Genomic DNA, 26,612 nt, shown 5'->3' on the forward strand with positions numbered 1-26,612 from the left:
ATTTACAAATATTTGTACAAGTTAATGTTCGACAGACTCGTGTCGTCACATTCAGGCTGAAATGTTCCTAATGATTTAAATCAACAAGGACGACGTGTGTCGAGTTTCAGATCAGGAACATTTATTTGGTTCTGAGTTTGAAGCAGACAAAGATCAGCAGAGAGACTTCCTGCTGACTGACCAGTCAGACTGTGAGGTCGACAACATCATGTTAACAAATCAAAACCATTATTGATCAGATGTGACAAGTTTTCATTGACAGACTTAAAACAAACATTTATACTTTTGACCCGTTTCTGCTTGAATACAGCACAAAAATGGTGGTATGTCGTTAGCATTAGCTGCTACAAGCCGGTTCTTGAAATCAGAAGTCTGACAGACATTTAATCAACAACAGAGTTCTCCAAATGATCGGATCAGAACATGGAACAATGATTGAACACCGATCGACTGATGAGTCAGAGTCATACGTCTCTTTGTCCTGTGCTAGCAGTGAAATGAGTGTAGCTTCAGAGCTAAAGCTAGCTAGAGGTCAGATCGGACAGATCGTTATTAGTGTGCATTGTTTCAAATCTTGTTTCAAGTCTAGACAAAAGGATTAAACAACATGTCGAGCGCCTCCAGCATGTTCAGTACAAAGGAAGGAAGAAGCTATTGTGTCCTTGAGTGTATAAAGGCAACTAGCAAAAGAATTATGGCTTTCAAAATGTATTGCACTTTCACACAAAGTAAATAATATACATTAATACATAATGCACACAAACAACAAACCTTTTCATCCACTCACAGCAGTCATTCATCAAATTTACAACCACCATTTTACTTAAGAAGCTAGCTTGAATGTTGTAAAACAACCAAGATACAAGAAATTATCTATTTATTTAACGATTATCTGACACTTTTCATGTGTTTATCCAAGTTTAGCTTAACATTCAGTTTAACTCAACAGTGAAACAGTTTTGTTAACGTTAGCTTAAAGTTCAGTTATCATAATAATTGAGTTTACCGTTTATAGTAACTGTAATGCCTTAACCTGATTAGTTTAGCTTTGTTAATGCTTTAGTTTAATATCTAAAACAGACTGACATAGCTACCATTTCAGTTTCATAGCTAATAAAATCTAGGTGAGCTAGCAATTAAAAAAAACGAGTTCAAGCAAGCTAACATTTAAGCACACTGGCTAAAACAATTATTTTCAGATTAGCTATAATTTTAGTGTCACGTTTGGTTAGCTGGCTGTTTCGCCCTCTTTCTGTCAGATTAGCTAACAGTTACAATAGCTGGTTCAGGCTAACTTACATTAGCTTTTGGTTGCTAAAACAATTTCGCTCAGGCTAGCTAGTCAGTCTGACATGTAACAAATTTGGCTGGCAACAAAAATAGCATTTTTCAGGTTAGCCAATGGTTTTATTCAGTGTCAAAGACAGTAGATTCTTTGCTATGTTTTATCTTAGCTCACATTTCAGTCTCATGGCTAATGATGTTTAGTTGAGCTCGGCCATTTATCAATCAAAACAAATTGGCTCAAGCTTGCCAATATTTCAGTTTAGTGGTTGAAACAATCAGTTTCTGTCAAATAAGCTAACAGTTGTGCTGCTAGTGTGGTCTTTCACGATGTTCTCATTTCACAAAATCTTCTGGTGAATTAGTTTGTTGGGTAGTTCATGTTTAAAGCGTTGAGACAACCATTTGTATCCATTCACTATGTTTTTTCTGGTAAATGTAGTTCCCATTTAGTCACCAGTGAATACAGACAAACATGTCACAAATACAAACAGACTCAGAGGAGCTTATTGTTTGTGATGATCACTATGTGATAAAACTCTGCAAATCCCGGATCATTGCTTTAACATTATGTAAACTACACTGCACAACCTTCTTGAAACATTTAGAATACATATAAGGCCAAATAATTAAGAAACAATTAAAAGTTGGACACACAAAGAGGCACACAGACGTAAAATCAGCAGTAATAACAGAAAACACCACATCACTCAACATCAACAATTATTCTTCTGTTTTCATTTTATTGCACCACATGGATCATCTTCTGTAACCGTAAAGCCGGTCGTACCGCCTGCTGCCGTAAATCACACACAGTCAGTCTTATGTCAGACAAAGAAAATGAAACATAACGTAGAATAACATGCAATGCAAATCCTACAGAAAACCCTGTTCAGGATTACAGCTGAACAAAGAGACACAGAGGCACGACATGAACAACGTGATGACACATGAACCAAAGCCTTCTATAAGAAAAAGGTTGTGACAATGAAATGCTGTGAATCACTCGTTTCCTGTAGATCACCGGACATTTACAGTGAGATTGACTGATTGTCACATCTGGCTAAAATAGATTTTTGAAAGACAAACCCCAGATGATCAATATCACCGACAGTAAATAAAGATTTTTTAACACATTTCGTAAATTATGACTCTACTTAATCTATGTTTATATTTTTATGTCTTAATATTCTTTTTTTTATACTATCAAGCACAATATATTAGCATATGGTAACAGGCAACATGCTAACACTGTAGCATTAAGCTCCAATGCTAAAACACACAGCGTTGTTAACTAAGTCATATGACACCAAACTGATTATATTACTGATTATAATATTCTGTGAGATATGTGAGTATTTGTTCTGTTCTTCTGTTAGCAAAACTTGCATTATTTGTCAAAAAGCAGTTTACTAGCATTAGCAGTTGATGGGACTACAGAAATGGGCTCCGATGTCATATTCCTTATTTTATATTTTCATACACATATTTGGGAGTGTACAAACTGTAGCTAACATTTTGCACACAAGTATAAAATATGTCAAGCAATAATGCTAATATTTTAGAATTTTCTCTGCTAGCAAGTACAATATATTGGCATATTATGATAAATGATGATGACAGGCAACATGCTAACACTGTAGCATTGAGCTAGAGGTTTGATGGTAAATTTCATTAAATTAAATAATAAAGCACTTTGTTCATCATATAATAGCAGACTTACAGCAAAACATAGCATTAGCAAAAAACTTAACTGGCTGTTTCCTAGCATTTGCAGTTGATGAGGCTATAGAAATGAGAAATAATGCTAAAAATGTAGTATATTTTGTGCGAGTAATTACAATATATAAGCATATTATAGTAATTGATGACAGGAGACATGCTAACACTGCAGCATTAAGCTAGGGGTGCAGTGAAATTTGTCCTTCAGAAAAACAGTGTGACATGACCGTAATGCTAATATATGAGAGCAACAATCTATGGCTAGCATTACACATGCGAGCATACACTATTTAATATATCTTTATGTTAGAAAGTGTAATATGTTAGCATTTTATGGCAAATGATGACAGAGAAAATGCTAATGCTGCTGGTGTTCAGCTAGGAGTGTGATGCTAAACCACCACAGTTAAATTTTATTCTTACCAAAGCAAAAACATTTGCTAAAAGCTCTGCTGGCAGTTTCCTAGCATTAGCAGTTGATCGTACTATATGGGCACTACTGGGGCTCATATTAAATATATACTTATTGCCACAACTCTTTTACATAGAGGTCTCTGGTCTTTTGTGTAAAACTATTATTGACTTAGCTCCTGAATATTTACTGCACTTGGCGAATCAGGTTGTTCAGAAGTAAAGAAGTTTCAGATCACACACAATGGAAATTACACCCGAACAGGCACAAGTTACACACGAACAAACAAAAGACAACAAGACACACATGTAATTTGGTCTTTAAGTTGATACATTCATTAATGGGAGAAGGCTAATTGTTACCACGGTCGTATTTATTCAAGTCTGACGAGACTCCAGGAAAAGTGTGTCCTTCATCCCAATGTTTAAAATGGAAGCAAAGATGCGGTTAAGCTAACTCTGCTAACATGTACACTGTTGTATCTGATGTGTGAAGTTAATATTGAGTGTAACCACAGTTGGGTGGTTAAATCATGGTGGTGATTGGAGATTGTGCTTTTTTTTTATATAAATCAGTACATAAATTAAACCAACTTCACTTCATATATATATTGTTGATCTACATAATTCAAGTGTATAATAGAATACAATAGTATAACAAAAGAAAAATAAACCGCCATCTACCCCAAACAACCGTCATGACATTAGCAGCTCAAACACAACAACGAGGCAGAGCTGCACTGTGTGAAGACAGAAATATGTTTTAGCCAATAAAGAAGCTAATTTCTTTGGCTAATTCATGTTTAACTAGAGCAGGTGTTGAGTCAAAGGTTCTGCTGTTTGATTCTTGGACAGAAATAAAAAACTGAGGGCTAGAAAACCAAAAATATGAGCAAAAAGAAGCTTTTACACAACTGCATTACTACAGAGAAATCAGTTAATTAACTTATTTATTACTTATTTTCAGAGATGAGCTGAGACAAGCCGTTGTCACAGTAATGCTAAACTTTGCCGTTAGCATTTAGCTCGAATTGAACTGTAGTTTCCAAACTAAGCTTCTAGGCTGATTAGGCCTTAATAAAAGTACCCCTCTTATTTAGCGTGGCACTTCCTGAACATGAGTCTCTGTAGTAAACGTATTGATGCTGATCCGATCGCGACTGCAGTAACACGGGTGCCATCACAAATGTCACCGTTACACTTCAGGATTGTGGGTAGTGTAGTGTTACTCAGTGAGGTTGATGTCCTCACAAGCTGCTGCTCTGCCTCCGAGAAACTACAGTGAGACGACCGACTGTTGGACGTGGACTCACACTGACCGACAGCACAGGTTCTTCATATTGCTGCTAAATGTGTGTTTACAGCCGTCAAATGAGTGTGTATCATGTTGTGTGTATGTGTGTGTGTTGTATTTAAGCCACGGTTGGTGAGAAGGCTGTGATTGCATGTGCACGTCGGTGTGCACGTGTGGCATGACGCATCATTAGGGAAATCAACAAAAGGAGAAATAAAGACGATATAAAGCATAAATACTGTGACGACACACTCGCCTCCCTGCGGCTTCTTCAGTTTCAACATCGTTAACATCTGTCAGTGTTCATGATTCTGTCAGAAAAATATACAAAATGTGTTTGTGAGCAAAGTTGCTGTGTTGTAACTTAAATTTAAGGCTATGTTTGTTTTTCTAACAGCACCGTTTGGACTTCAGGGCTCGTTCAGATGGAGCGTTCACCGACCAGGATCAGACATCGATCGATCGCCTGTCAGTTGACCAGGTGATCCGTGCTGCGTCAGAAAGTTTTAACCTTTTCCTACCTTGTGCTTTTATATCATAAAAAGTTGCAGCACTCCCCCTGAATTCGATATTTTAAAGTCATTGAGCGTCTCCGGTGCAGAACAGCTCAGAGTGAACGAGCCTTGCGAGTCGTGAACCAGTGGCGCGCTGATTAAATTGACATTTGGCAATAAAGTCTCTGACAGGAAGTCTGTTTGAGATGAGGTGAGAGGTTAAATAATCTCATCTGTCCACACGACTGACAAATAAATAAGGCAAAAATAAAATAAAGTATAAGGTTGCTAGCAAAGAAGATAAAGACAGTCCTGCTGGACACATGATCGAACCCAGACACACCTAAGTTCTTCATTAAAGGGCGGATCGTTCTGAGGGAACTCCCTGGATTTATATTTCCAGCTGCAGTGAGAGTTGTCTCGGAGTATTATGGGGTGCCGACAGGTGATCCCTTCAGGCTGTTGAGGGCCGCATGGATCCTGAAGTGCAGTCTGGACTCCATGGAGTAGTCCTTGTAGTTCATCCTGAGGAGGAACACAAGAACACATCTGTCAGAATCTTAAACAAACACATGGAAACGCTGTGGATGGCGTCATAACATGTGGCTGCAAATCCAGAACACCTGGAGGAAAATAAACCTCAGTTTCTGTTCACTGACGGGAGGAGAGCTCAGAGATTACTTTGTAACTTCTGGGATTAAAAAGTGGATTTATCTTCAGTCCTGTTGTATAATAAAGTGTTTGAAGCTGGTCCTAACAGCTAATAAAGAGGTTATCTGGAGGTGCAGTCTGTGTGCAGAGAACTTACTTGGCATTTTCGATGTACGTGGTGGCCTTGGTGAAGTCTCCCTGTAGTTTGTACAGCAGACCCAGCTCATAGAGCGTGAAGGGGATCAGGTAGTGATCGTATCTGATGCGACTCTCACTGAAAGTACACAAACACATAGATACCAGCGTTTATCTTATCTCCCTCACACCCTCACAAGATAAACAGCAACTCAACAAGTGTGTTACCTGGACAGGACCTGGGTGAAGCAGAGCTCGGCCTGCAGTAACCGGCCCAGGTGTTTCAGGCAGAGTCCCTTCAACATCTGGACCAGACAGCTGTCATCAGGATGAAACTCTGATGGGTCTGAATGAACAAGTAACAAGTAAGTAAGTAAAAACAAGAGTGAAAAAGTACAAGTCATGTCACCTCGACTGTGTGGGTTTTCTATGGATTAGCTGCTACCGGCTGAATAAACAACAGCATCATCTGCAAACATCACATGATTCTGTTAAGTTGCTGTATAAACTGAAGAGAAGTGGGCCGAGTGTAAATCCCTGTCAGATTAGAGTTAGCAAGAGCGCTCTTAGCATCTTGTTTTTTAAACTCACTCGAGTCATTGCGGAGCTGCTCCTCAGCCGTCTCTATGGTAACCAGCAGGGCCTCTGTGCTGTCGGCTCGCTTCCCAACAATGGTGAAACCGTTCCAAACGTACATCATCTCCTGCAGAGAAATCATCAGTGTTTACGAAACTCCGTGATCACACGACTCTGTAAGGACACTCCCACACTCTTTAAGGACACTACCACTCCATGTAAGAACATTCCCACCCTAAATAAAGACACTCCCACCCTATGTAAGGACACTCCCACGCTTTGTAAGGACACTCCCACGCTTTGTAAGGACACTCCCACGCTTTGTAAGGACACTCCCACACTCTTTAAGGACACTACCACTCCCACCCAGTGTAAGAACATTACCGCTCTAAATAGACACTCCCACACTCTTTAAGGACACTCCCACCCCGTGTAAGAACATTCACGCCCTAAATAAAGACACTACCACACTATGTAAGGACACTCCCACCCTATGTAAGGACACTCCCACACCATGTAAGGACACTCCTACAATCAGTAAGGACACTCCCACACTATTTAAGGACACTCCCACACTATTTAAGGACACTCCCACCCCGTGTAAGAACATTCACACCCTAAATAAAGACACTACCACACTATGTAAGGACACTCCCACTCTATGTAAGGACACTCCTACAATCAGTAAGGACACTCCCACACTCTTTAAGGACATTCCCACTGCATGTAAGAACTTTCCCACCCTATGTAAAGACATGTATACACTCTGTAAGGACACTCCCACACTCTGTAAGGACACTCCCACCCTAACTAAGGACACTCCCACACAGAGTTTAAAAATCCTGCAGCTCCTCCAGTTACTAAGACCTGAAGAAGCCTCTTGGCTGAGAGGTGAAACGTCCTCCAACAAACAAGTGAAATATGAGCGTACCAGTGCGGGGATGACTAGAGGGACGGGGTTAGCAGCTTTGTAGCGTCGGGACTTCCTCACTGCAAATTTCTCGGTTGGGATCGACTTCCCTGCCAGGCGCTGTTTCAGCCCCTCCACCTGCCTGAACACACACAAATACACAAACTCAACTCTACTTTATTTGTTCAGCACAACTATAACAAACATGCAAAAGTGCTTTAAACAACAGACAACAAACAACAAACAAGAACAAAAGCCACTAAAGTCAGACAAATGTTATGCCAACTGAATCATATGTTCAGGAGACACAATGGCAGTTTATTCAAGGCCTCCACAGTTATGGACTCAGATATTTGTGCTGACCTGAAGAGCTCCACAATGTCCTCCCCCGTCCTCTTCACCTCCTCCTCTGACATCATACTGAGGATGGCGGCCTTCTGGTACACATAGATTGCCTGGGAGAGGGTTGAAACCAAAGATGGGATTTAACTTCAACTACATTCGTTCTTAATCAGCTCACAGTCAGAGAGAGTTTCCTAGCCGGCACTCCTTCTGTATTTCTTTTCCCTTCCTGCTAACAGCTCATTTCATATTAACACACAGTTTATTAAGTGTTTTTTTTTTATAAAGAAAGACAACAATAAAGTCTCATGAACCATTTATTTAATGACTCTTCAGATGGAAATGTGTTCACCTTGGACCAGCGGCTCTCTTTACACAGCAGGTCAGCGTAGTGGTACGCCTGCTGCCACTCCTGCTGGTAGGAGTGAGTCCACATCAGCTCCCAGTAACACAGGTGGTGGATCTGTTTCCACTCCTGCTGGCTGCTGATACACTCCTCGTACATCGCCCGGGCCTACAGGACACAAAACATCATACACACAACTTTACTTCTTTGTGTTTGGTCTTAATTCTGCTCTGTCGTAGGATTTATTCAGACTGCAGCAAACTTCATAACAAAAGCAGGTCTTGGTGGTTTTAAATCACATCACAATCATTAACTTCTTAACAAAAGATGATTTATTTATGTTATATAGAACTCCTTCAATTTTAGTTCTGTTTAGATATACTTTATGTTAATGGAGGTTCTCAAAGATCGAAGTAAAGATGTGTCTGTTTCAGACCTTCTCAAAGTTTCCTCGCAGTGTGGCGATGCGAGCAGAGTAGAAAAGGATGATGGAGCCCTGAGAGAAAGACACACACCAACAACAAAATGTTTAATCTGCTAATAACTTTTTACTCATGAGACTGAATCTTTGTCTGGCTGTGGATAGTTTGCTCACTTTAGGGTATTTCTGCTTGTAGGGCTCCAGCAGAGCTTCGGCCTCCACCAGGTTCCCTTCTCCAGTTCCTGATAAAACACAGGATAACAGACTTCTGGTTCCAGACAACAATAGTGCAGTAAATTTGTTAATTCTATGCTACATCTGTAGAAAAAGGGCCTGATGTTTCTGTGTTTTCCTACCGAGTATCAGTGACACGTAAGTGTGGTAGAAGAGTAAAGTCAGAGCGCTGAGGATCGAGCGCAAACTCTGACTGGACGCTCCCTCCCTCAACTGGGACAGACCAAACCCCTGCAAAGAGACAGAAACTGAGTTACTATTAACTGTTAGATGGTTAAAGAGAGATTTTCACAGAAGTTTTAATTAAATTTTTATCGGACTTTGAAGTTGTTGTACTGACCCTGTTTCCTGAGAATCCAATGAACTCCAACAACCTCAAAATCCTCTGAGGCAGGAGAGACAACATCTGTAAGACAGAAACAGAAAATACTTAGAACTCAATCAATCAATATTTAGGTAAAAAGGTCGATTTTCTAATCTCATATTTGCTAATATGCTGATGGTACACTCCAATCATCCATCCATCATCCATCAACCATCCATCCATCTGTTTGGGACTCGGTATTAAACCCACCAGGTTGAAGGATCCAATCCCGAGCTTGACTCCGCCCTCAAACTGTCTGAACGAATCAGACTGGCCCGCCTGCTCCGGAGTGACATTCAGCACATTCTGACAATCCCTATTGGATGACAAGAAACATGATGTCATGACCCTTTTAATTACCCCGACTGCCTCGTTACTGAGCTGATATTTCAGTAAACGAGACGTCACCGATGGTTAGAAACAGTCACTCACTTGTAAATCTGGTAGCTTGTTCGGATCTTGATGCCTCCTTTGATAAAACTGATCATGTTCTCGTCCTGGAAGAGAGGACAATAGATTTCATTACATTTTTATTTAATATAACAGCCTCATCAGCCGTATCCACAGCAACAAGAAGTTCTCCAGCTCTTCTTATTCTGGTTCAGTTCTGACCTGGACAAACGTCAGCACGGCTTTCTGCAGCAGACACTCGGCATAGCAGATCTCTGCGTGCATCTCCTCTGAAAACACACCAACAGTTTCAATTTTATTTTGCGCTCTTCTGCTCTGACCTCAGCTGTCAATCAAACTGTGTGGGCGGGGTATGTGTTGACATACCTTCCTGCAGGTTGGACTGTTTGCTGATCAGACTGGACAAAGATCCCACCACCGAGTTCTTCTTCCTGAATCTGCAGGAACAGTTTGGTTTGAGGACTTGGTGCAAGTAACAAGGACGTATAATAACAGACACACTGAGGGAAGTTTGACAGCTTCAGACGTGTTAGCTGAGTATGCTAATAAATAATAATAGTCTTAGTAGTATCGCTTGTTACCAGGGAAACACCAGCTCCTGCTATGGAAGGTCATGGCCATAATTTGTGATGTTCATCATGTCCACTATCCTTGTTTAGCATGTTAGCATGCTAACAGATAATTATTCGCGCTCAGTACCAAAGTCTAGCTAGATGAGAGTCAGAGGATCACGAGCGTGATTATTATTAATCATCCTGAAGGGAACACGATAATCTGAGCCAGACATTTCATCACAGTCGTCTCTCGCTCACTTCTGACAGGTGTGTAACGCCTCTTTGATGGTCGCCATGGCAGCCTGGATGTCTCTGTGCTCAAAGGTCATCGTCGCCTGCATCACCAGGATGCTGCTGTAGCCCAGCGCGTGGTACATACTGTCCTTCCACCTGCACACACAACACGACACAACACAACACAGCACAACACAACATGTTTGATCACAACATCACCAGACTCCCTTTACAAATGTACTGATTTAAGAGTTGTTTCACAGTGTTAACAAATTGTTCTTTTTACAAAAAACACTAGTACACTGCAGTCTGCTTTACATAATAAACACACACACACACATAGACTGGTTGCTGTGGTTACCATGGTTTGAGGAGGTCGAGGGCTTCGGAGAACTTGTCGTTGAGGACCAGATTGAGGGCACACTGAGTCTCCTGGATTGCTGTCTGCAGGTCCATCTGACAAGCTCTGTGAACACATGCACACACACAAACACAAACACACACACACACACACACACACACACACACACACACACACACACACACACACACACAGAAGAGAAATCCACCAGTCAACACAGGAAGTGACTGAAAGTGAAACAGGAGGCTGATAGGAAATGACCTCACACTTTACGCAGCTCTACTCTGTGTGTGTGTGTGTGTGTGCATGCGTGTGCGTGTGTGTGTTTGTTTGTGTGTGTGCATGTGTTTGCGCGCACATGCATGTGTGTGTTTGTGTGTGTACTCACGCAGGTATTCGGTCGTAGGCGTCTTCGAAACAGTCCTGAAAACCACAAACACACAGAAACTGTCAGCTCACGTAAACATTCTTTCAAACAAAAACATGAGCAGGCGTCTGATTGGCTGCTTGTGTAGGTGAAGGCAGCCAATCAGGGTTTAGTACAAAAAAAACATGAGGAGTCCTCATGATTACTCTGAAGATTGATCCCAGATATAAACTATGTATATTACTGGATCTGAAAGCTCACTGGCTGCATGGTGCACCAATCACCTGGTTCAGGAGAGAGCGGGTCATGTGTCTACGTACTCACTCATTGTAGGCTTTAGGGCGGGCATAGATGCATATAAAAGTGTCTGCCATCACAGTTTTTACTCATTTTCTCAACATTTAATGATGAATCCTGCATTTTGGACTGAATATGTTCATGAAATTAATCTTTAGGGACATTTTGGGACAGTTTTTGTCGTCGACCATCTTTATAATGATTCCTAAGTGATGTTTAGAGACCTGTAGTTTGAGTTCAACACCATCGTTTACAACATTACTGCTGAAAGAACACTGTAACCTGGGACAAAAAGGTGCAAACTAGCAGCAAAACAAACGTTTATACCATCTGATCTGGTGAGCACACACATTAGTTTAGGAAGTGAGTGAAAGAAAGTATTTTTAAAATTTGTATTAAATGGATTATTTTCCTCTTCAGTCAGATGTCGTCACCTGGTGGCCACCAGCGGAGCTGCAGCTGAGGAGGCTGCTGATTGGTTCAGACAGGTTTCTATATGAGTTCAGAGGCATCAGCATCGGGTCACACTGTTTGTTCAGGTCTCACACACACACACACACACACACACACACACACACACACACACACACACACACACACACACACACTCAGCCTGTCTCTGGAGCCTCAGTAGCAGCTAAGCTAATAATAGCCTCCCAGTGGCCTCTTACATAATCGTGCACAGCTGCAGTCACACACACACACACACACACACTCACAGTGACTCTGAGCCTGAAGGCAGCAGTTATCGACCCACTACACACACACACACACACACACACACACACACACACACACACACACACACACACTGTGACCCACTTCACGTCACCGTCCACTCATCAGTCCACACATTTTAAACACGGTTGTTTATTCATGATATGAGTTGTTAGTGTTGTGGACGAGGACGCAGGCGGCCATGTTCTGACAGCTGTGGGGGGGGGGGTTGTTTTGTTTTTGTGCCCTGAGCTCCGTCTGCCAGGCTCCCAGCAACAAGTCCTCCACATCAAACCTCCTGTTTGTTCGTTTGGGTTGTCAGTCCGTTTCCTTGTTGCATTGCATATTTCAATCATTGTGGAAGGAAAACATCCCAAAAAAATGTGGGTTTTGTTTTAGTTCAGATTTCTATTCAAGACATTACAACAAATAATTTAATGCCTCAGTTTTAGTGTATAATCATCTCATTGTTAAAGAGCTTTGATTCTCCTGATTCAAGCTAACAACCGTGTTCCTGCCACACCATGGAGTTTCTACGCCCATCCTACATCCCACAACGGCCAGCGAGTGACTGTTAAAAGGCGCCAAGGTTGGACCACATCAGACTATATGCTGTGGACACATGGATCATTTTTACATTAATAGATTTATTTCTTTAGTGAAATATTCATATTCTAGTAGTCGACTTTTATCTCCATGAGGTCAGAAACATCAGTAAGTTATTTTAAGTACATCTTTCATGATTTCTTGCCTCTTTTATTGATTGATTATGTATTATTCCTGTCTGATGTCTGTTGTTGGCTCTAAGGTGGGCATAGAAGCTGCTTGAATGAGCTGTCAATCAAAACGGCGGCCATTTCCTGAACTCAGGTGTGAAATGAGAGGCAAAAAAAGTACCGAGGAGAAGGTGGGCGGGTGTCAAGATGGAGGACGGTTGTTGTCATGAGAAAACAAATATGTGAGTGAATCCAAACAACCTCTCTCACACACACACACACACACTAACAGATGCTCTCTCCGACACTCTGCTGGTATTTTCGTCGCAGCCTTTCACACTCACACAAACACCTTAACTTCCTACTTCCAACGAGCTTGTGTTCTTATAAACGAACAGCAGATAAACTCACAACACAACAGACTCTTGAAGCTGAGCTGACGGGTGACGACGCAGGATTTACAACTTAATGTGATTATAATGCCTGAAAAGCTGCTGAATAATTTACACTTCTGATTAACCTGCTGGCTGTGAAGAAACTACAGAAATAGTTTGGGTTTCTTTGGTGTTAATCAAAATGTTACATTCTCTGTAGATCTTTTAACTTCTTAAAAACACTTCTCCATTAAACACATTTCTGTTTTAAATACTCAAAACAAAACTCAAGAAGTCCTTTTCTTTCTTTTTCCACTTCCTCATTTCTTTAATTGTCTTTTTTATTAGCAACTGTTACACAATGAAATACTGGGAAAGTAAATTAGTAAGTTAGTAAGTTTCTTTCCTCGTCTGCGACAGTAAACTGAAGATCTTTGAGTTGGGAACAAAACTTTTGAGGACGTCATCTTGATTGACATTTGTCACAATTTTCTGACATTTTATAGACTAAACTAATTGATTAAGCGAGAACTGACAATGAAAATAATATTTAGTTGCATTCCTACAATTTAATATCTCTTCTGGAGTTAATTACCTGTAAATCAGAAGTTTTCATAAGCTTGTAGTTGTTAAAATAATATATCAACCTAACATTGCTCATCTTTCCTGACTGACATATAAACATCTTGTTTGTGGGAAAGTAGAAGTTTGTATTTTCGTACATTTCAGTGTAAAAACAAGCGCCGACCTTCCAACAGGAGATGTGGAAAAAGCAACAGCTACACCGTTGTATGAGATTACACACAAGCAGAGTTCAACGCCAGAGTCGCTTCTCCTGTGACACCAGCAGCTTTCTAATCAATTAGTCAAGACCTACACACTGTGTCCGATTACCCAACACGTTAACAACCCACAACTCACAAGGAGGCTTCTTGGAAACTCTTGAAGAACCCCCAGAACGCCCTCGCTGTCATGTTAAACCCTCTCAAAGACAACAAAACCCCCTGAGGAGGTATTGAAAACACCAGAACATCCTCAAGTGTGAAGGACTTCTGTAAACCCTAATTCTCTAATTCAAGACCATGAGAACCCACTTTCTGTCCCATCAACATCACGTGATGACATGTGGAACCTTCTCAAAGACTTTGGCACATCTACAGATTCCTGGAAAACTTTGAGTCACCCTCAAGATAACCTAAGAAATACTCAAGAAGGTTCAAGAAGTGACAGGTGAAACATTTTTCCCACAAAAAGCCAAAATGAGACCTTTAAAAGACCTTGGTAGATTCTCAAAGATCCCCAAAAGTCCCACCACACTTCCTGGTACCACGAGAAGACCCTCAAGAACCTTACGACCCACCAAAACCATTTGTGAGGACCTGTGGAACCTTCTCAAAGACCTTGAGACATTGACAGATTCCTTGAGTCCCCTTTCAGATGACCCAAGAAGGTTCAAGAAGTGAAAAAACTGTGTTAAAGTGTTAAAAACTGATCACACCTCTTGGTACCCACTGAAAGATCTCAAAAACACATCCAGTTACCACCAGAAGACATTCGAGGCCCTTAGAAGGAGTTCCAAGACCCAAGAGGCACCAATTACTTGTTAAACCTCCTCAAAGACATAAAAGCATCCTAACAATGTCTTTCAGCATCAAGAAAACGCCTGAAAGATCACCAGAACCTTTTTACTGACTCAACATTTCTACAAAGCCTGCATAACCTCAGTCTTCCTCAGAACCTTATCGGTGACCTATGAAACAGCCTCGGACCCCCTCAAGAATCCCTGAATCTCTAAATGTTAGCTCCTCAAGAAAAACAGCCTCTACATTCTGTGTCGGTCTTTATTTGAGGCCAGTTGTGTCGCCTCGACCTTTGACCCTGCAGAGGAAACAGGAAGTGATGGAGTTTAACTCCGGTGAGGACAGAACAGTGGTCTCCTTGTGTTTTCTTAATAATCACATTCTGCCAAGTCAGCCCGTCACACAACGGTCGGCATTCATCACCTGATGCTCTCAGTGCTGTACGTAAGATATAGTTACACTTATTAGCTTCTTGTGAGTCGAATAACGAGACATTGTGAAGTTATTTTCAGTCCCTACAGCTGACAAACTCCAAGTCCTCAGAGAAACAAACTTTAAGATATCTTTTTTGGACCTGCTGGATTCTGTGACACGCCCAGAAAAATCACTGAACCTGGAAAGAAAAAACTTGGATCTCACACTGAAAACCACAGAGCTGCAAAGAAAAAAAACTAGAAATGCAGAGAAACTTCTTTGTGTGCGAGGAATCAGAGCGCTGGAAACCCCCAAAATAAGTCTCACCAGCATCGTCTGAAAGTCTGAAAGTATCGCTAAATGTCTTTTTCCCAATATCTGCAAATGTTGGCGACAGTTTCTTGGATATACAATCTGTAAATTCAGAGTCCTGTAACGGTGGACGACTGGCCAACTGCTGGGTAACATAAAGCTGAATCCATATTCTGTGTTTGCTGAGGGTATTATTTACATTCCAGTCATACCTGAAGGGTTTAAACAAAGACTTACACAACAGCAGAGTTAGTCTACAGTCCTCGATTGACTGGACTGGGCAGCTGATTGTGTTTCGGACCAGACATGGTTCACTATGTCTTGTCTGTGTGTTTGTGTTATTTATTGCTGGGTTGCCGGGCAGTGAGGCCTGGACGATAAGCTTCCACTGTGTTTAAGGTTTTTATTTTTATAAACACAGCTCGTCTCACATTCCTCACAGCTCGACTAAGGTCAGCCGAATTCCTCTGTAATGTGATGAGTTAGATGGGAGGCTGACAGAGGACGGTTTGTGAGCTGTAACGAGGAGACGAGCTGGTGAGGTTATGATGCAGGACGGACACAGACCGCATCAGTCCACCTGAATGTTCGCTGTGGGACACGAGTCCTCTGGAGACCCTGAAACCTGCTCAGGTCGCTCTAGAACCTCTTCAAATCCTCTAAGACCCGCTTGATTCATGTTTAGACTTTGTGTAAATATCTGATAAACCCTCTTAAAGACATTGTTGACCTCTGTAATGACACCCAAATTTAATACAACCACCTGACGCACCTTTTGGACCCCACGAAGAACCTTGACCTACTTAAACTACAACAAACTTCAGTAATCTTTAGATCCATTGGAATGACACCTTGAAACCACGTTTCCCTCTTGAACCCCTTCATGATCCACTTTATCGACCCAGCCTCCTGAAATCACCAAAGAACCGCTAAGAAACCTTTAAATCGCCAACAAAAGCTGCAGAGCATCCAGAACCTCGCAAAATTCTACAACTCTTATACTTGGAAGAACCTCCAGAACCTCCAAATGATCTGTGGGACACACCTGGGGACACTTTGGGTCTATGAGGAGGTCCAAGGTGATCCATAGGTCATCTTAGTTACCTGGAGCACCAAGGACCCCTTTCGAAGGACCCTTAATCCCTTGTACAGACCCAGCTAACCTCCCGAGCCATCTCCAGAACCCCTCTTTGATACCAGCCATGTTTGGGACCCTTTGTGGACTTCCTAAAACCTTCTGGAGCATCTAAAACCCCTTGGTTACATCCTAAAACCTCCTAAATTACATATAAATCATCCTTAAGGACCTGTAGAAACTTTACTACCCATTCAAAGACACCATGAACCCTTTAAAAACATCCGTACGAGGTTGCAGAACTTTTCTCTAGAACTCTGTTGGTCTACAGACAGAAAGATCCGCCTCGCCTCCAGAACTCTCTCATTCTTACAGCTTAACGAGGGCACTGAACCTTTCCCACGGGCTGCAGTCGCACCCGGGACACTCCCACATCAGGCTTTACTGGAAACAAAGGTTAGGGGAAGGGTTGAAGCAGGATCTCTGCACCTGATGGCGGCGCTGCGACCCGGCCGTGATGTCAGCGATCACCTGAGTCATCATTGGATCAGAACAACAGCAATTATCTCCGACAGAGAGAGAGAGTCGTTACATCTCAGCCTACTTCCTGTTTGTTGTGCAGAAGGCAGCTCGTGGTCGAAATCAGATCTGTCATTTACATAACACACACACACACACACACACACACACACAGAGCAGCTGATAGTGTTGCCTCACTTAAAGCTGATTAAACCTGGCAGGTAGACAAATACAATAATCAGCTGCTGCCCACTCACAGCTCACCTGTGCTCCACATTCACAGGTGAGCTGTGAGGTGTGTGTTGCTTCCTGCTGCTCGTCTGAGTGACTCTGAGAGTAATTAAGTACAACGACGTGATTTATACTGTAAACTCATTAGATGTAATCTGTCGTCGATCACTGTGGAAACACAAACATCACCAGAGACGTTAAATTAAATTAAATCACCGCAGGGCGACGACGTGAAGTCGATACTCAACACCACCGAAGAAGAAGAAGAACAGATTTATCACGTTTATCAGTGCAGGAACATTTTGAAACACAAGCAGCAGAGCATCATGGGAAAATATAATACATCTGAAGGAAACTGACAGTGTGTTATTTTTCCTTCTCTGCCCAACTGACACCTAATAATGTAAATAATCAATAAATCTACATCGTTGATCAAACAGCTGTTCTGCTCCAGACATTGATCAGGAGGCGACCGATCACTGGTCAATCACAAGCTGACAGGCTCAGTGAAACAACATATTGAGCAGCTCTAAAATACAAATATATAAATATCTAAATCTGCATTTTGATGTTTAGAAAACGAGAAAACTGTAAATTATTGTAACAGGAGGAACGAAGAAATTTATTCTTTGAGCCACAACTTGTTTTAAATGTCTCATTATTGTGTTTCCTGCTTTATTCTCTGTGTTGTGTCTCTATCATAGATCATTTTAAACTCTCACATGGTGGTTTTAATCCCAGGATTGGACACTGCAGGTTCTTGTCTCACACAGTCAGAACCGGCTCTGAACTGGACTTCTGAGATTAAATGAATTGAGGGAACATTGTTGGTGTTATTCTGATCTCAACGCTGATGTTGTTCAAATTCAACTGTTTGTTTCTGTGTGAATGTTTTGGACTCAGGTCTCCAAGGTAACATTCTTCTGTGTTTACAGGTAAATGTTCTGTTCATTAAGGTCCAGTCCGGCTCGGTTCAGACCCAACATCTTACATATTATTATTATTATTATCATTATATATCATAGAGCCGTGGGAGCAGCAGTGTGTCCGTGTGTCCCACCTCCTCCTCGGCCGCCGCTCCGTTGCCGACGTGGGCCATGTCTGCTCCGGTACCGGTCCGCTGCTTCACCCCTGCTGCTGTCTTCTATCAGAACCACGATCCAACATTTCCAGCCTGCCTCCCTCCTTTCCTCCGTCCTGCTGCTGCTCACGAGCTTCCTGTTTCGTCCTCACGGATCAATAATATTAATATCAATATTAATATTATTGTTGCTTGTTTGTTTGTCTGTGGTTCCGCCCGCTCGTCCTTCTCCTCTCTGCGGGTCGGTGTCGGTGGTTCTGGACGCTGCTGGTCCTCCTCCGCTCCTCTTCTTCTTCTTCTTCCGTGACGAGAAAAAAAAAAAAAAAAAAAAAAGCCGTCTACGTTTCAAACACACACACACACACACACACACACACACACACACACACACACACACACACACACACACACACACACACACACACACACACACAGTGCTTCCTTGTCTCCGCCCACCACAGGCCGGTTCTGTCCAATCAGAGCGCGTCCTCAGTCCTACCTGCCCGATATAGCTCCTGTAACTGAGTACTTTTACTCCATTACTGTATTCAAGTACACACCTGAGGTATTTGTACTATAAGTACTTTATACATGTTTTCACAGAAACTGAGTACTTTTACATTAATAACACATTAGAAAATAAACCTGAGAGTATTTGTGTCATTTCCTTTTTTTAACTTCTACTTGATTATATTTAATATCTGATACTTAGATTACATCAGAGCCAAATAGTTACATCTTTAAAAAAATAATACATCATTAATAATATTTAGTAACATTTATTTTACTTTTGATTCTTTAAGTACAAGAAAACTAAAGTGAATAAAATGTATTTAATCGTACCAGAAAATGTTTTTCTGGCGACAAAATAATTATACTTATATAAAACAGCTGTTTAATCAATGATTAATGTAGCAATAATGAAAATAAATGAAAGAAAGAGTTAATTTTACTTACGACAGATTAAATAACTGAAACAGAAAATAAATCCACCTGAGTTGTGTTTGTATTCTGGTGCCTCACAGGTTCAAACAGTCCGACTGCAGAAGTTTGTAAAACAGTTTATTTAAAAGATTTCTGCAAATATAAGTTACATATTTACACAACAGAGTAACGACAACAGCAAACAAGAGAAACACAAGAACATAAAAAAAGTTTCTGAACGTTTGATAAAAACTGTTTCATGTTGACGCGGCAGAGAAACATTTCCCATCATCCCCGTCACCTCGATGACTCTTCTTCTACCGTCGCGTGTCAAACTGTGAAGCAGCTGAAGACGACGTGCGTCCTCCACGCCAGGTGAACATCTCACCTGCTTCACACCTCGTGTCACGAGACCAAAACGAGATGAAAGGCACGTCGACAAAGATCTGATCAACTACAACAATAAAACAAAGGAATAAAACACAAACAGACGGAGGAGGAGTTTGATCTCGTCTGTTCCCGCGTGAGGCGGTTCTGGATCGGGGCTCGGTTCATCCTGACTACAGATGGTTAAGGTGAAGCTTTAGAGTGTTGAGGTCAGACAGGTGAGGTTCCTGTTAATGCTCAGGTGAAGTAATAAGTTAGGATCAGATAAATACTGTTCTGGGAGGGAGAGAGAGAATCAAAACGGACGGACACACGGCGCCGGTCCAGTGTGACATCACTAATAATAAATAATGAGAGCTGTACAGGTAACACACAGGTGTGTGTGTGAGGTAAATACTGTGAGGAGGAGGGGTGTTTCAGGCCCCCCCCCCTTAGGTTAGAGTTGGTTCAGTCCAGGCTGCTTCAGCTGGAAACGACACAAACAGTCAAGCTTGTGTTTTCTCCTCCTCCTCCTCCTCCTCCTCTCCTCCGTCAGTCCTCCTCCTCTCCTTCACCTGGCCCATGCGCCTCTTCACCTCCTGCAGCAGCTCCTCCCTCGTCAGCTGCTCCCTGCAGCGCTGCGCCTCCTCCCTCTCCTTCTCCTCCAGCAGCGAGCGCAGGAAGGCGGTGCTCACCACCTCCTCGCCCTCGCCCACCAGGAAGGCGTTCTTGAAGCGGTTGTACAACATGGAGGCTTTGTCCCGGACCGCCTGGTTGGGTCTGTAGAACCGAAGCTGGCAACACAAAGACAAAACCGGTTTCATCATCACTTCCACTTCCTGTTCCATCTTTACCATTAACGCTCCTCTCGTACCTTCCTCAGCGTGGCGATGAGCTCGCTGTGTCTCTGGACGTGTTTGGACGTCACGTAAACCATCCCGAGCTGGTCCAGCGCCGTCAGACACTTCCCGATGTCCTGAAACACAAACGGATTCAGATCAGCGGATCTCGTCACGACTGCTGCAGAACAACAAACCCCGCGTGGCGCCGACCCGTCTTACCGGGTTGTCGACCTTCAGAGAGATCCTGATGTCTCCGTGGATTCTGTGCAGCGTCGAGTCCGTCAGCGTCACCGTGGAACTCTTCTTCTGCTGCTGCTTCGCTGCCGGCTGCTCCGCCTTCCCTCCGTCTGACGAAGCACCCTTTGTTTCACTTTCTTCTTCTTCTGCCGGGCTCTTCACTTCTTCTTCTTTAGTTTTCGGCTCTGCTTGGGTCTCCTGTGCTGACTTCTCTTCTTCTTCGACACTCTTCTTCGGTGGTTTCGTCTCTCTGGTGCGTCTTCTCTCTCCCGTCTCCTTCGTCGGCTCTGCAGCAGCGTTGTCTTGTGATTCTCTCTCTGGGTTTTTACTCTTTCGTCCTCTCTTCTTCTGCTCCCTGGCCACAGTTTCTTCTGCGCTCTTCTTCTGTGGTTTTGCCTCATCAGTGAGTGACTCTACAGCTGTTTTCTTCGTTGGTTCTGCAGCTTGGACGTCCTTCTCTTGTGATTCTCTCTCGGGGTTTTCACTCCGTCCGTCTCGCTTCTTTAGCTCTCGAGTCGTCATCTTCTTCTCTGACTTTGTGGTCGTTTCCTTCGTCGGTTCTGCAGCAGCTTGTTTGTCTTCCTCTCGTGTTTCTCTGTTGGTAGTTTCACTCTTGTCCCCTCTCTTCTTCTGCTCTCTAGTCGGGGTTTCTGGGATATTCTTCTTCTGTGTTTCTGGTTCTTCGGCGAGCTTCTTCTCCGACTCAGTTTTCTTCGTTTGCTCCGCAGCAGTTTTGTCGTCCTTCTCTTGTGAGTTTCCGTCTCTCTTCCTGCGCTCTCTTGTGGTCGTTTCCTCTGCGCTCTTCTTCTGTGTTTTTGTCTCTTCGACGCACTTCTTCTCCGACTCTGCGCTCGTCTTCTTCGTTGGTTCTCCAGCAGCTTTGTCGTCCTTCTCTGGAGAGTTTTCACTCTCCTCCTCTCTCTTCCTTTGTTCTCTTGTTGTCATTCCTTCTGCACTCTTCTTCGGTGTTTTTGTCTCCTCTGTGCTCTTCTTCTGTGTTTTCATCTCTTCTGCGCTCTTCTTCTGTGTTTTCATCTCTTCTGTGCTCTTCTTCTGTGTTTTTGTCTCTTCGGCGCTCTTCTTCTGTGTTTTCATCTCTTCTGTGCTCTTCTTCGGTGTTTTCATCTCTTCTGTGCTCTTCTTCGGTGTTTTCATCTCTTCTGCGCTCTTCTTCTGTGTTTTCATCTCTTCTGTGCTCTTCTTCTGTGTTTTTGTCTCTTCGGCGCTCTGTTTCTCCGACTCCTCTGCCGTTTTCTTCGTTGGTTCAGCAGCAGCAGGTTTGTCGTCCTTCTTCTCTGGTGAGTTTTCACTCTTCTCCTCTCTCTTCCTCTGTTCTCTCGTCTTCATTTTCTCCCCCTCACTTTCGTTCTTCTTCTCTTGTGATTTCTCGGTTGCCTTCAGTGTTTTCTGCTCCTCTTCAGTCTTTTTCAGCTCTGTTTCATCTTTGCTGCTCTTCTTTCGTTTCTCCTCTTCCTCCCTGATCTTTTTGTCTTTCTCTGCCTCTGTTTTGTTCTTGTCTTTGTCCTCCGTCGCTGCTTTCGTTCCCTCAGACTTCTTCTCCACCTCTGAGCTTTTCTCCACCTTCTTACTGTCAGATTTCTTCTCTCTCTCTTCCTCCTTTGTCTTGTCTGAGGTCTGGTTCATGTCTTCTACCTTCTCTTCTTCTTTCTTCTTCTCCTCCGCCGCCGCTGCTGCAGTCGTTCCTCCCATCATCGTCTTCATCTGGACCTTCGTTCTCTGTCCAGTCGTTGCTTTTACAATCTTTCCGATGATTTTCCTCTCATTCTTCTTCTCTTCGTCTTTCTGCGGCTTTGTTTCGTCACTCCTCGTGTCGTTCCCTGTCTCGTCTTTCTTTCCCTCAGCGTTCGTCTTGTCATCCTTCTTCTGCTCGCTCTCCTTGTCATCTGTCTCCTGTTCATCCTTCTTGTCCTCCTTTTTCTTCTCTGCTGTTATCTTCACTTCACCCTTTTCTTCTGGTGTTTTGTCGACCTTCTTCTTCTCTGTTGCTCTCCTGCCGACTGGCTTCTTACTGATGGATTCTTTGCCGCTCTTCTTGTCCGGCGTCTTCTGACTTCCCGTCTTTTTCATCTCGGCCTTCGTGGCTCCATCTCTGGTTCTCCTGCAGAGTATTAAACACATTTAAAATTTGCTTTCACACTTTAATATCAGACGTTCAGATGTTGTTGTGTTTGTTTCGTACCTCCTCGTCGCTCCTCTCCCGGACCTCAGCAGACCTCTCAGAGACTTCAGCAGACTCTCCCTCTTGTCTGCCAGCCGGCGCTGTCGCTGCACATGAAGAGATAAATTATAATATTATATGTTTTATCTCGTGAATTATTGGAGCTTCTTACAGAGAAGTGACAGTTTTACCTCCTCGTCCACAGAACTGCCTTCTGTCTCCTTCTCTTCCTCCATCATCTTCTCGTTTATTCCTTCTTCTTCTTCTTCTTCCTTTCCTTCCTCAGCAGCTTCCTTTGTTTTCTTCTTCTGGTCCTCCTTCTCTGCTCTCCTCGTCTTCGTCCCTTCCCTCTCCGTCCTCTCCTCCTCCTCCTCCTTCTTCTTCATCTCTGTCTCCTCCCTCTTCCTCTTTCTTCCTCGGCCAACCTTCGGTTTCAGCTGCGCCTCCTTCCCTCTCGTTTGTCTTCCTTCGCTCTCGGACCTCGTTCCTCTCCCCGTCCTCTCCTCGTCCCTTCCATCTTTCTTCTCTTCTTTCTCTGCTCTCCTCGTCTTCATCGCTCTGGTCTCCGACAATTTTGTTTCTTCCGTTTTCTCCTTCGTCATCACTTCTTTCCCACTTTCATCCTTTTTCGCTGTCATCTCTTTCTTTTGTTTGGTTCGTTGACTCTCTGATGTTGTCGTCTCCGTCACTTCCTTCTTTCCTTCACTGCTGCCCTGATTTGTCTTCTTCTGCACCACCTTCCCTTCATCCTCCTCTTCCCTCTTCCTCTTCACCCCTGAACTCTCTGATGACTTCTCCTCCTCCTCCAGGTTTCTCTTTCCTCTGTCACTCTCAGGCGTTTGTGTCGGTTCAGACTTTGGTTCTGGTGTCTTCAGTTTCTTGCTGACTGTTGGTGAAAACAAACAGTTTTAACACTTTCATAGATCCCAAAGATAAAAACACGTCTGTGTGTTTTAGTTACCTGAAGAGCTGACAGCAGGATGAGCAGTCGTCCTCTTCGGTCGTTGCTCAGCATCGACCTGACAAACAGAAAACAACAGAAAGTCGTGTGTCAGTGTCAGTAACGGTCTCCTGAACTAGGAGAGGACTTGTTTTACAGTAAATCCACTTTGCTGTTCAGGGATGGGAGGAGAGCTCAGAGATTACGTTTTAACTTCTGGGATAACTCACCACGTTGGCACATAAAATATTATTTTTAAAACCAGAGTGAATGTCTGCTGTATACCTCACGTGTTTCCTGGTTCTTCTCCGGCTGTGTCGGTACCTTGGACTCTGCCACTCTGCTCCTGGTGCTGACGGGCCTCGCTGCCTCGTCAGTATCTGTAGAGATGGAAGCTGAAGACGTTTCAACCTTCTCAGGCGCTGGTTTGGAGCTCGTTGCCTTCGTCTGGACGTCTGCGGAGCTCAGAGTTTTCTTCTCAGGCTCAGTAACTTTACTTGTAGTTTGAGCTGCAGGTTTGCTCTCTGTAGTGTCGGCACTCGTCTGTGTCTCAGCAGGTTTGTTAGCAGCAGTTTCAGAAGATTTGGAAGGAGTTTTTGGTTTCGCCATTTTTGCCGTTGTCTGAGAGAAAAGGATAAAGTTACTGTGTTGTTTTAATGTATTGAACTTCCAAAGGATTATCTGCATCCCTGAAACATTTAAGGACTTAGACACACCGCCCGACCTCTCTTACCTCCTTCTTATCCTCTACAGAGGTGATACTTTCACTCCTCCCTCCTGCAGCCGACCGTCTGCTTCTCGTGCTGGCAGCCGTCTCCAGAACATCTGTTGAGGCGACGTCTTTTGAGGCCCGTTTAGACGTCTGCGTGGTGTCTGCTGGTTTCTCTGGAGCCGATCTCAAAGAGGCTCTCGTGGGAGTTTGAGCCACAGCAGCTGCTTTACTGTCAGACTTTGTGGGGGCAGATTTACTGGGAGTTGATTTAGTGGGCGCAGTTTTCAGTTTGTCACTCATCACCTGATTAGCAGGTGTAGTTTTGGTGGAAGAAGTCGGTTTAGCGGGTGGAGATTTGGGCGTGTTTGCCTGAGGATACAACAGAACCGAGAACCAGAAATCAGTTGATTAATTAAACACACTGCTACAGAGGGGGATTAGGGCCACTGTAAAATAAACAGACACTGACTCTTAGTTTGCTCCCGACCCCCGGCGTGTTCTGGATCTCCCACATGCCCTCAGCGAAGCCTTTGATGCGGACGCCGCTGCCGTACTTCATCTTGTTCCCGACAAAAGGGACGATGTTCTCTGGAGGGAGGTGACCTCTGAGGAAGGAGGAGAGATCAATCGCAGTTTAATCAGTGCTGCTGATCGTGTTTCAGGGGAGTGATGTCACTGATCTGTGAGTAACATACATCTGATGGGTCCCGAAGAAGTAGACGGGGACTCGCTTCTTGTATCCATCGTCCGACTTACAGACCTGAGAACAAACACAGTCTTAACATGATGCGGGAAAATACAATGGTGTGTGTGTGTGTGTGTGTGTGTGTGTGTGTGTGTGTGTGTGTGTGTGTGAGCGCACCCTGGCAGGCCAGTGAGGGAAGCCCTTCATCTTGGCGAACACCAGGTCTCCTGGTTTGAAGCGGTCACCAGGTTTCCCGGGCATCCTGCTGCCTCAGAGCTCGACCACCGAGAGGGAATCGATCACAGCTGATGGAGGACAGAGACATCAACAGAAGATCAATATCCACCTCAAGCAGAAGGGGCTCAGTATTGATTACAAGTCGATAGGTCACATGATCTGGACGCTGCTGAAAAAACTGTCCGTGAAACCTAATGATAAAAATTCAAGTTTTTAATATAAAACATTAATAAAAAAAATATGATGAGCACTAAAATCCAATAAAAGGAGGTGTGTCTCATTCAATCAATACAGGAAGACAATTCGGCATTGATTTTGAGTCAGTGGATCACATGACCTGGACGCTATTGATTAAAGTTCTGCTTAGTTTCAGTCCAACAGTAAAAACCTGTGTTTTCGTCCTGACACCGGGTCAAACTGACTCTGGATCGGAAGCAAGTAACACTTAACTAATCACATTAACAGACTCCAGAGGCTCCACTGGTTGTAGATCAGATCATTCGATCAGTGTCTGTCACGCTGATGTCACCACAGTTTACCTTACATCATCCCAACAACAGACGTCAGAAGTGAAACCAGATGTTAGACTGACGCCTCTGAACATTAAACACTCTCAGCTGTGAGTCATGAGTGTTAACCGTATCAGCAGATCCGTAGTTTCGGTATGAGCCGCACGTTCTCTCATTGTTTACAAATACAGCCATGCTAGCCCCGGAGCTAACCACAGCTAGCTGCCCGTCAGCTCTGAAAGAACCTCTAACGTCTCAGCGCGGCGGCCATTTTATAACACGGGCAGTTGACCCGTCGGTGACACGAGTACTTACAGAAAACCGACCAACGACCTGCTGTCAGCGCTGAGAAACGCCTCGGTTCTGCCCTCGGTCCAACAGGAGGCTTCTCGTTCCTAAGTTACGAGTCCACGCACGGCGCCATGTTGGCGAATGAGCTACTGTCACGTGACCTCCTGTGCTTTCCCGCCGGCTGTTGGGCTGTACCACTGAGCCGACCGTACCACCTCAGCGGGGGAGCCCCGAGGTATGAGTGGTCAGAACTGATAAAACAC

General features: G+C 43.5%; 2 protein-coding genes across 4 annotated transcripts; both read right to left on the minus strand.

The window, feature by feature from the left end:
- Positions 1–99: 99 nt before the first annotated feature.
- Positions 100–18,725, minus strand: LOC119026782 (tetratricopeptide repeat protein 39B). 2 transcript variants are annotated; one of them, XR_005077240.1, is made up of 20 exons: positions 18,407–18,725; positions 11,133–11,167; positions 10,745–10,849; positions 10,408–10,539; positions 9,962–10,032; positions 9,797–9,864; positions 9,617–9,681; positions 9,395–9,500; positions 9,161–9,226; positions 8,943–9,051; positions 8,761–8,828; positions 8,602–8,661; positions 8,172–8,333; positions 7,841–7,932; positions 7,499–7,619; positions 6,583–6,694; positions 6,220–6,337; positions 6,014–6,130; positions 5,549–5,730; positions 100–5,022 (listed from the first exon to the last, which is right to left on the minus strand). XR_005077240.1 is itself a non-coding variant. In XM_037111311.1 (19 exons), exons 1-19 carry the CDS (start codon positions 18,443–18,445, stop codon positions 5,634–5,636), a joined length of 1,743 nt encoding a protein of 580 aa, XP_036967206.1. In that variant the 5' UTR covers positions 18,446–18,725; the 3' UTR covers positions 100–5,633. The 2 variants fall into 2 exon arrangements, 1 of the variants encoding a protein (XP_036967206.1); XM_037111311.1 differs by having other exon boundaries at positions 100–5,730.
- A 747-nt stretch (positions 18,726–19,472) lies between these two features.
- Positions 19,473–26,530, minus strand: LOC119027334 (trichohyalin-like). Of its 2 annotated transcripts, none has more exons than XM_037112445.1 (12): positions 26,374–26,530; positions 25,490–25,617; positions 25,323–25,387; positions 25,097–25,232; positions 24,649–24,996; positions 24,201–24,536; positions 23,937–23,994; positions 23,167–23,861; positions 22,997–23,082; positions 20,779–22,915; positions 20,592–20,693; positions 19,473–20,511 (listed from the first exon to the last, which is right to left on the minus strand). In XM_037112445.1, exons 2-12 carry the CDS (start codon positions 25,571–25,573, stop codon positions 20,224–20,226), a joined length of 4,335 nt encoding a protein of 1,444 aa, XP_036968340.1. In that variant the 5' UTR covers positions 25,574–25,617; positions 26,374–26,530; the 3' UTR covers positions 19,473–20,223. The 2 variants fall into 2 exon arrangements, with proteins under 2 accessions (XP_036968340.1, XP_036968341.1); XM_037112446.1 differs by lacking the exon at positions 26,374–26,530 and adding an exon at positions 26,089–26,107.
- Positions 26,531–26,612: the final 82 nt, after the last annotated feature.

Source organism: Acanthopagrus latus, chromosome 10, assembly GCF_904848185.1.
Source record: "Acanthopagrus latus isolate v.2019 chromosome 10, fAcaLat1.1, whole genome shotgun sequence".
Lineage (NCBI taxonomy): Eukaryota > Metazoa > Chordata > Actinopteri > Spariformes > Sparidae > Acanthopagrus > Acanthopagrus latus.

Excerpts from the sequence above, each read along its gene's own strand:
- LOC119026782 (XM_037111311.1), bottom strand. The coding sequence starts at position 18,445 with ATGGCCCACGTCGGCAACGGAGCGGCGGCCGAGGAGGAG. Across the intron at positions 6,695-7,498 it reads CTCTAGTCATCCCCGCACTG|GAGATGATGTACGTTTGGAA; the intron begins GTACGCTCATAT and ends ATTTCTCTGCAG. Across the intron at positions 5,731-6,013 it reads ACGTACATCGAAAATGCCAA|GATGAACTACAAGGACTACT; the intron begins GTAAGTTCTCTG and ends GTTCCTCCTCAG.
- LOC119027334 (XM_037112445.1), bottom strand. The coding sequence starts at position 25,573 with ATGCCCGGGAAACCTGGTGACCGCTTCAAACCAGGAGACCTGGTGTTC. Across the intron at positions 24,997-25,096 it reads GGGTCGGGAGCAAACTAAGA|GCAAACACGCCCAAATCTCC; the intron begins GTCAGTGTCTGT and ends TTGTATCCTCAG. Across the intron at positions 22,916-22,996 it reads GGGAGAGGAGCGACGAGGAG|GAGAACCAGAGATGGAGCCA; the intron begins GTACGAAACAAA and ends AATACTCTGCAG.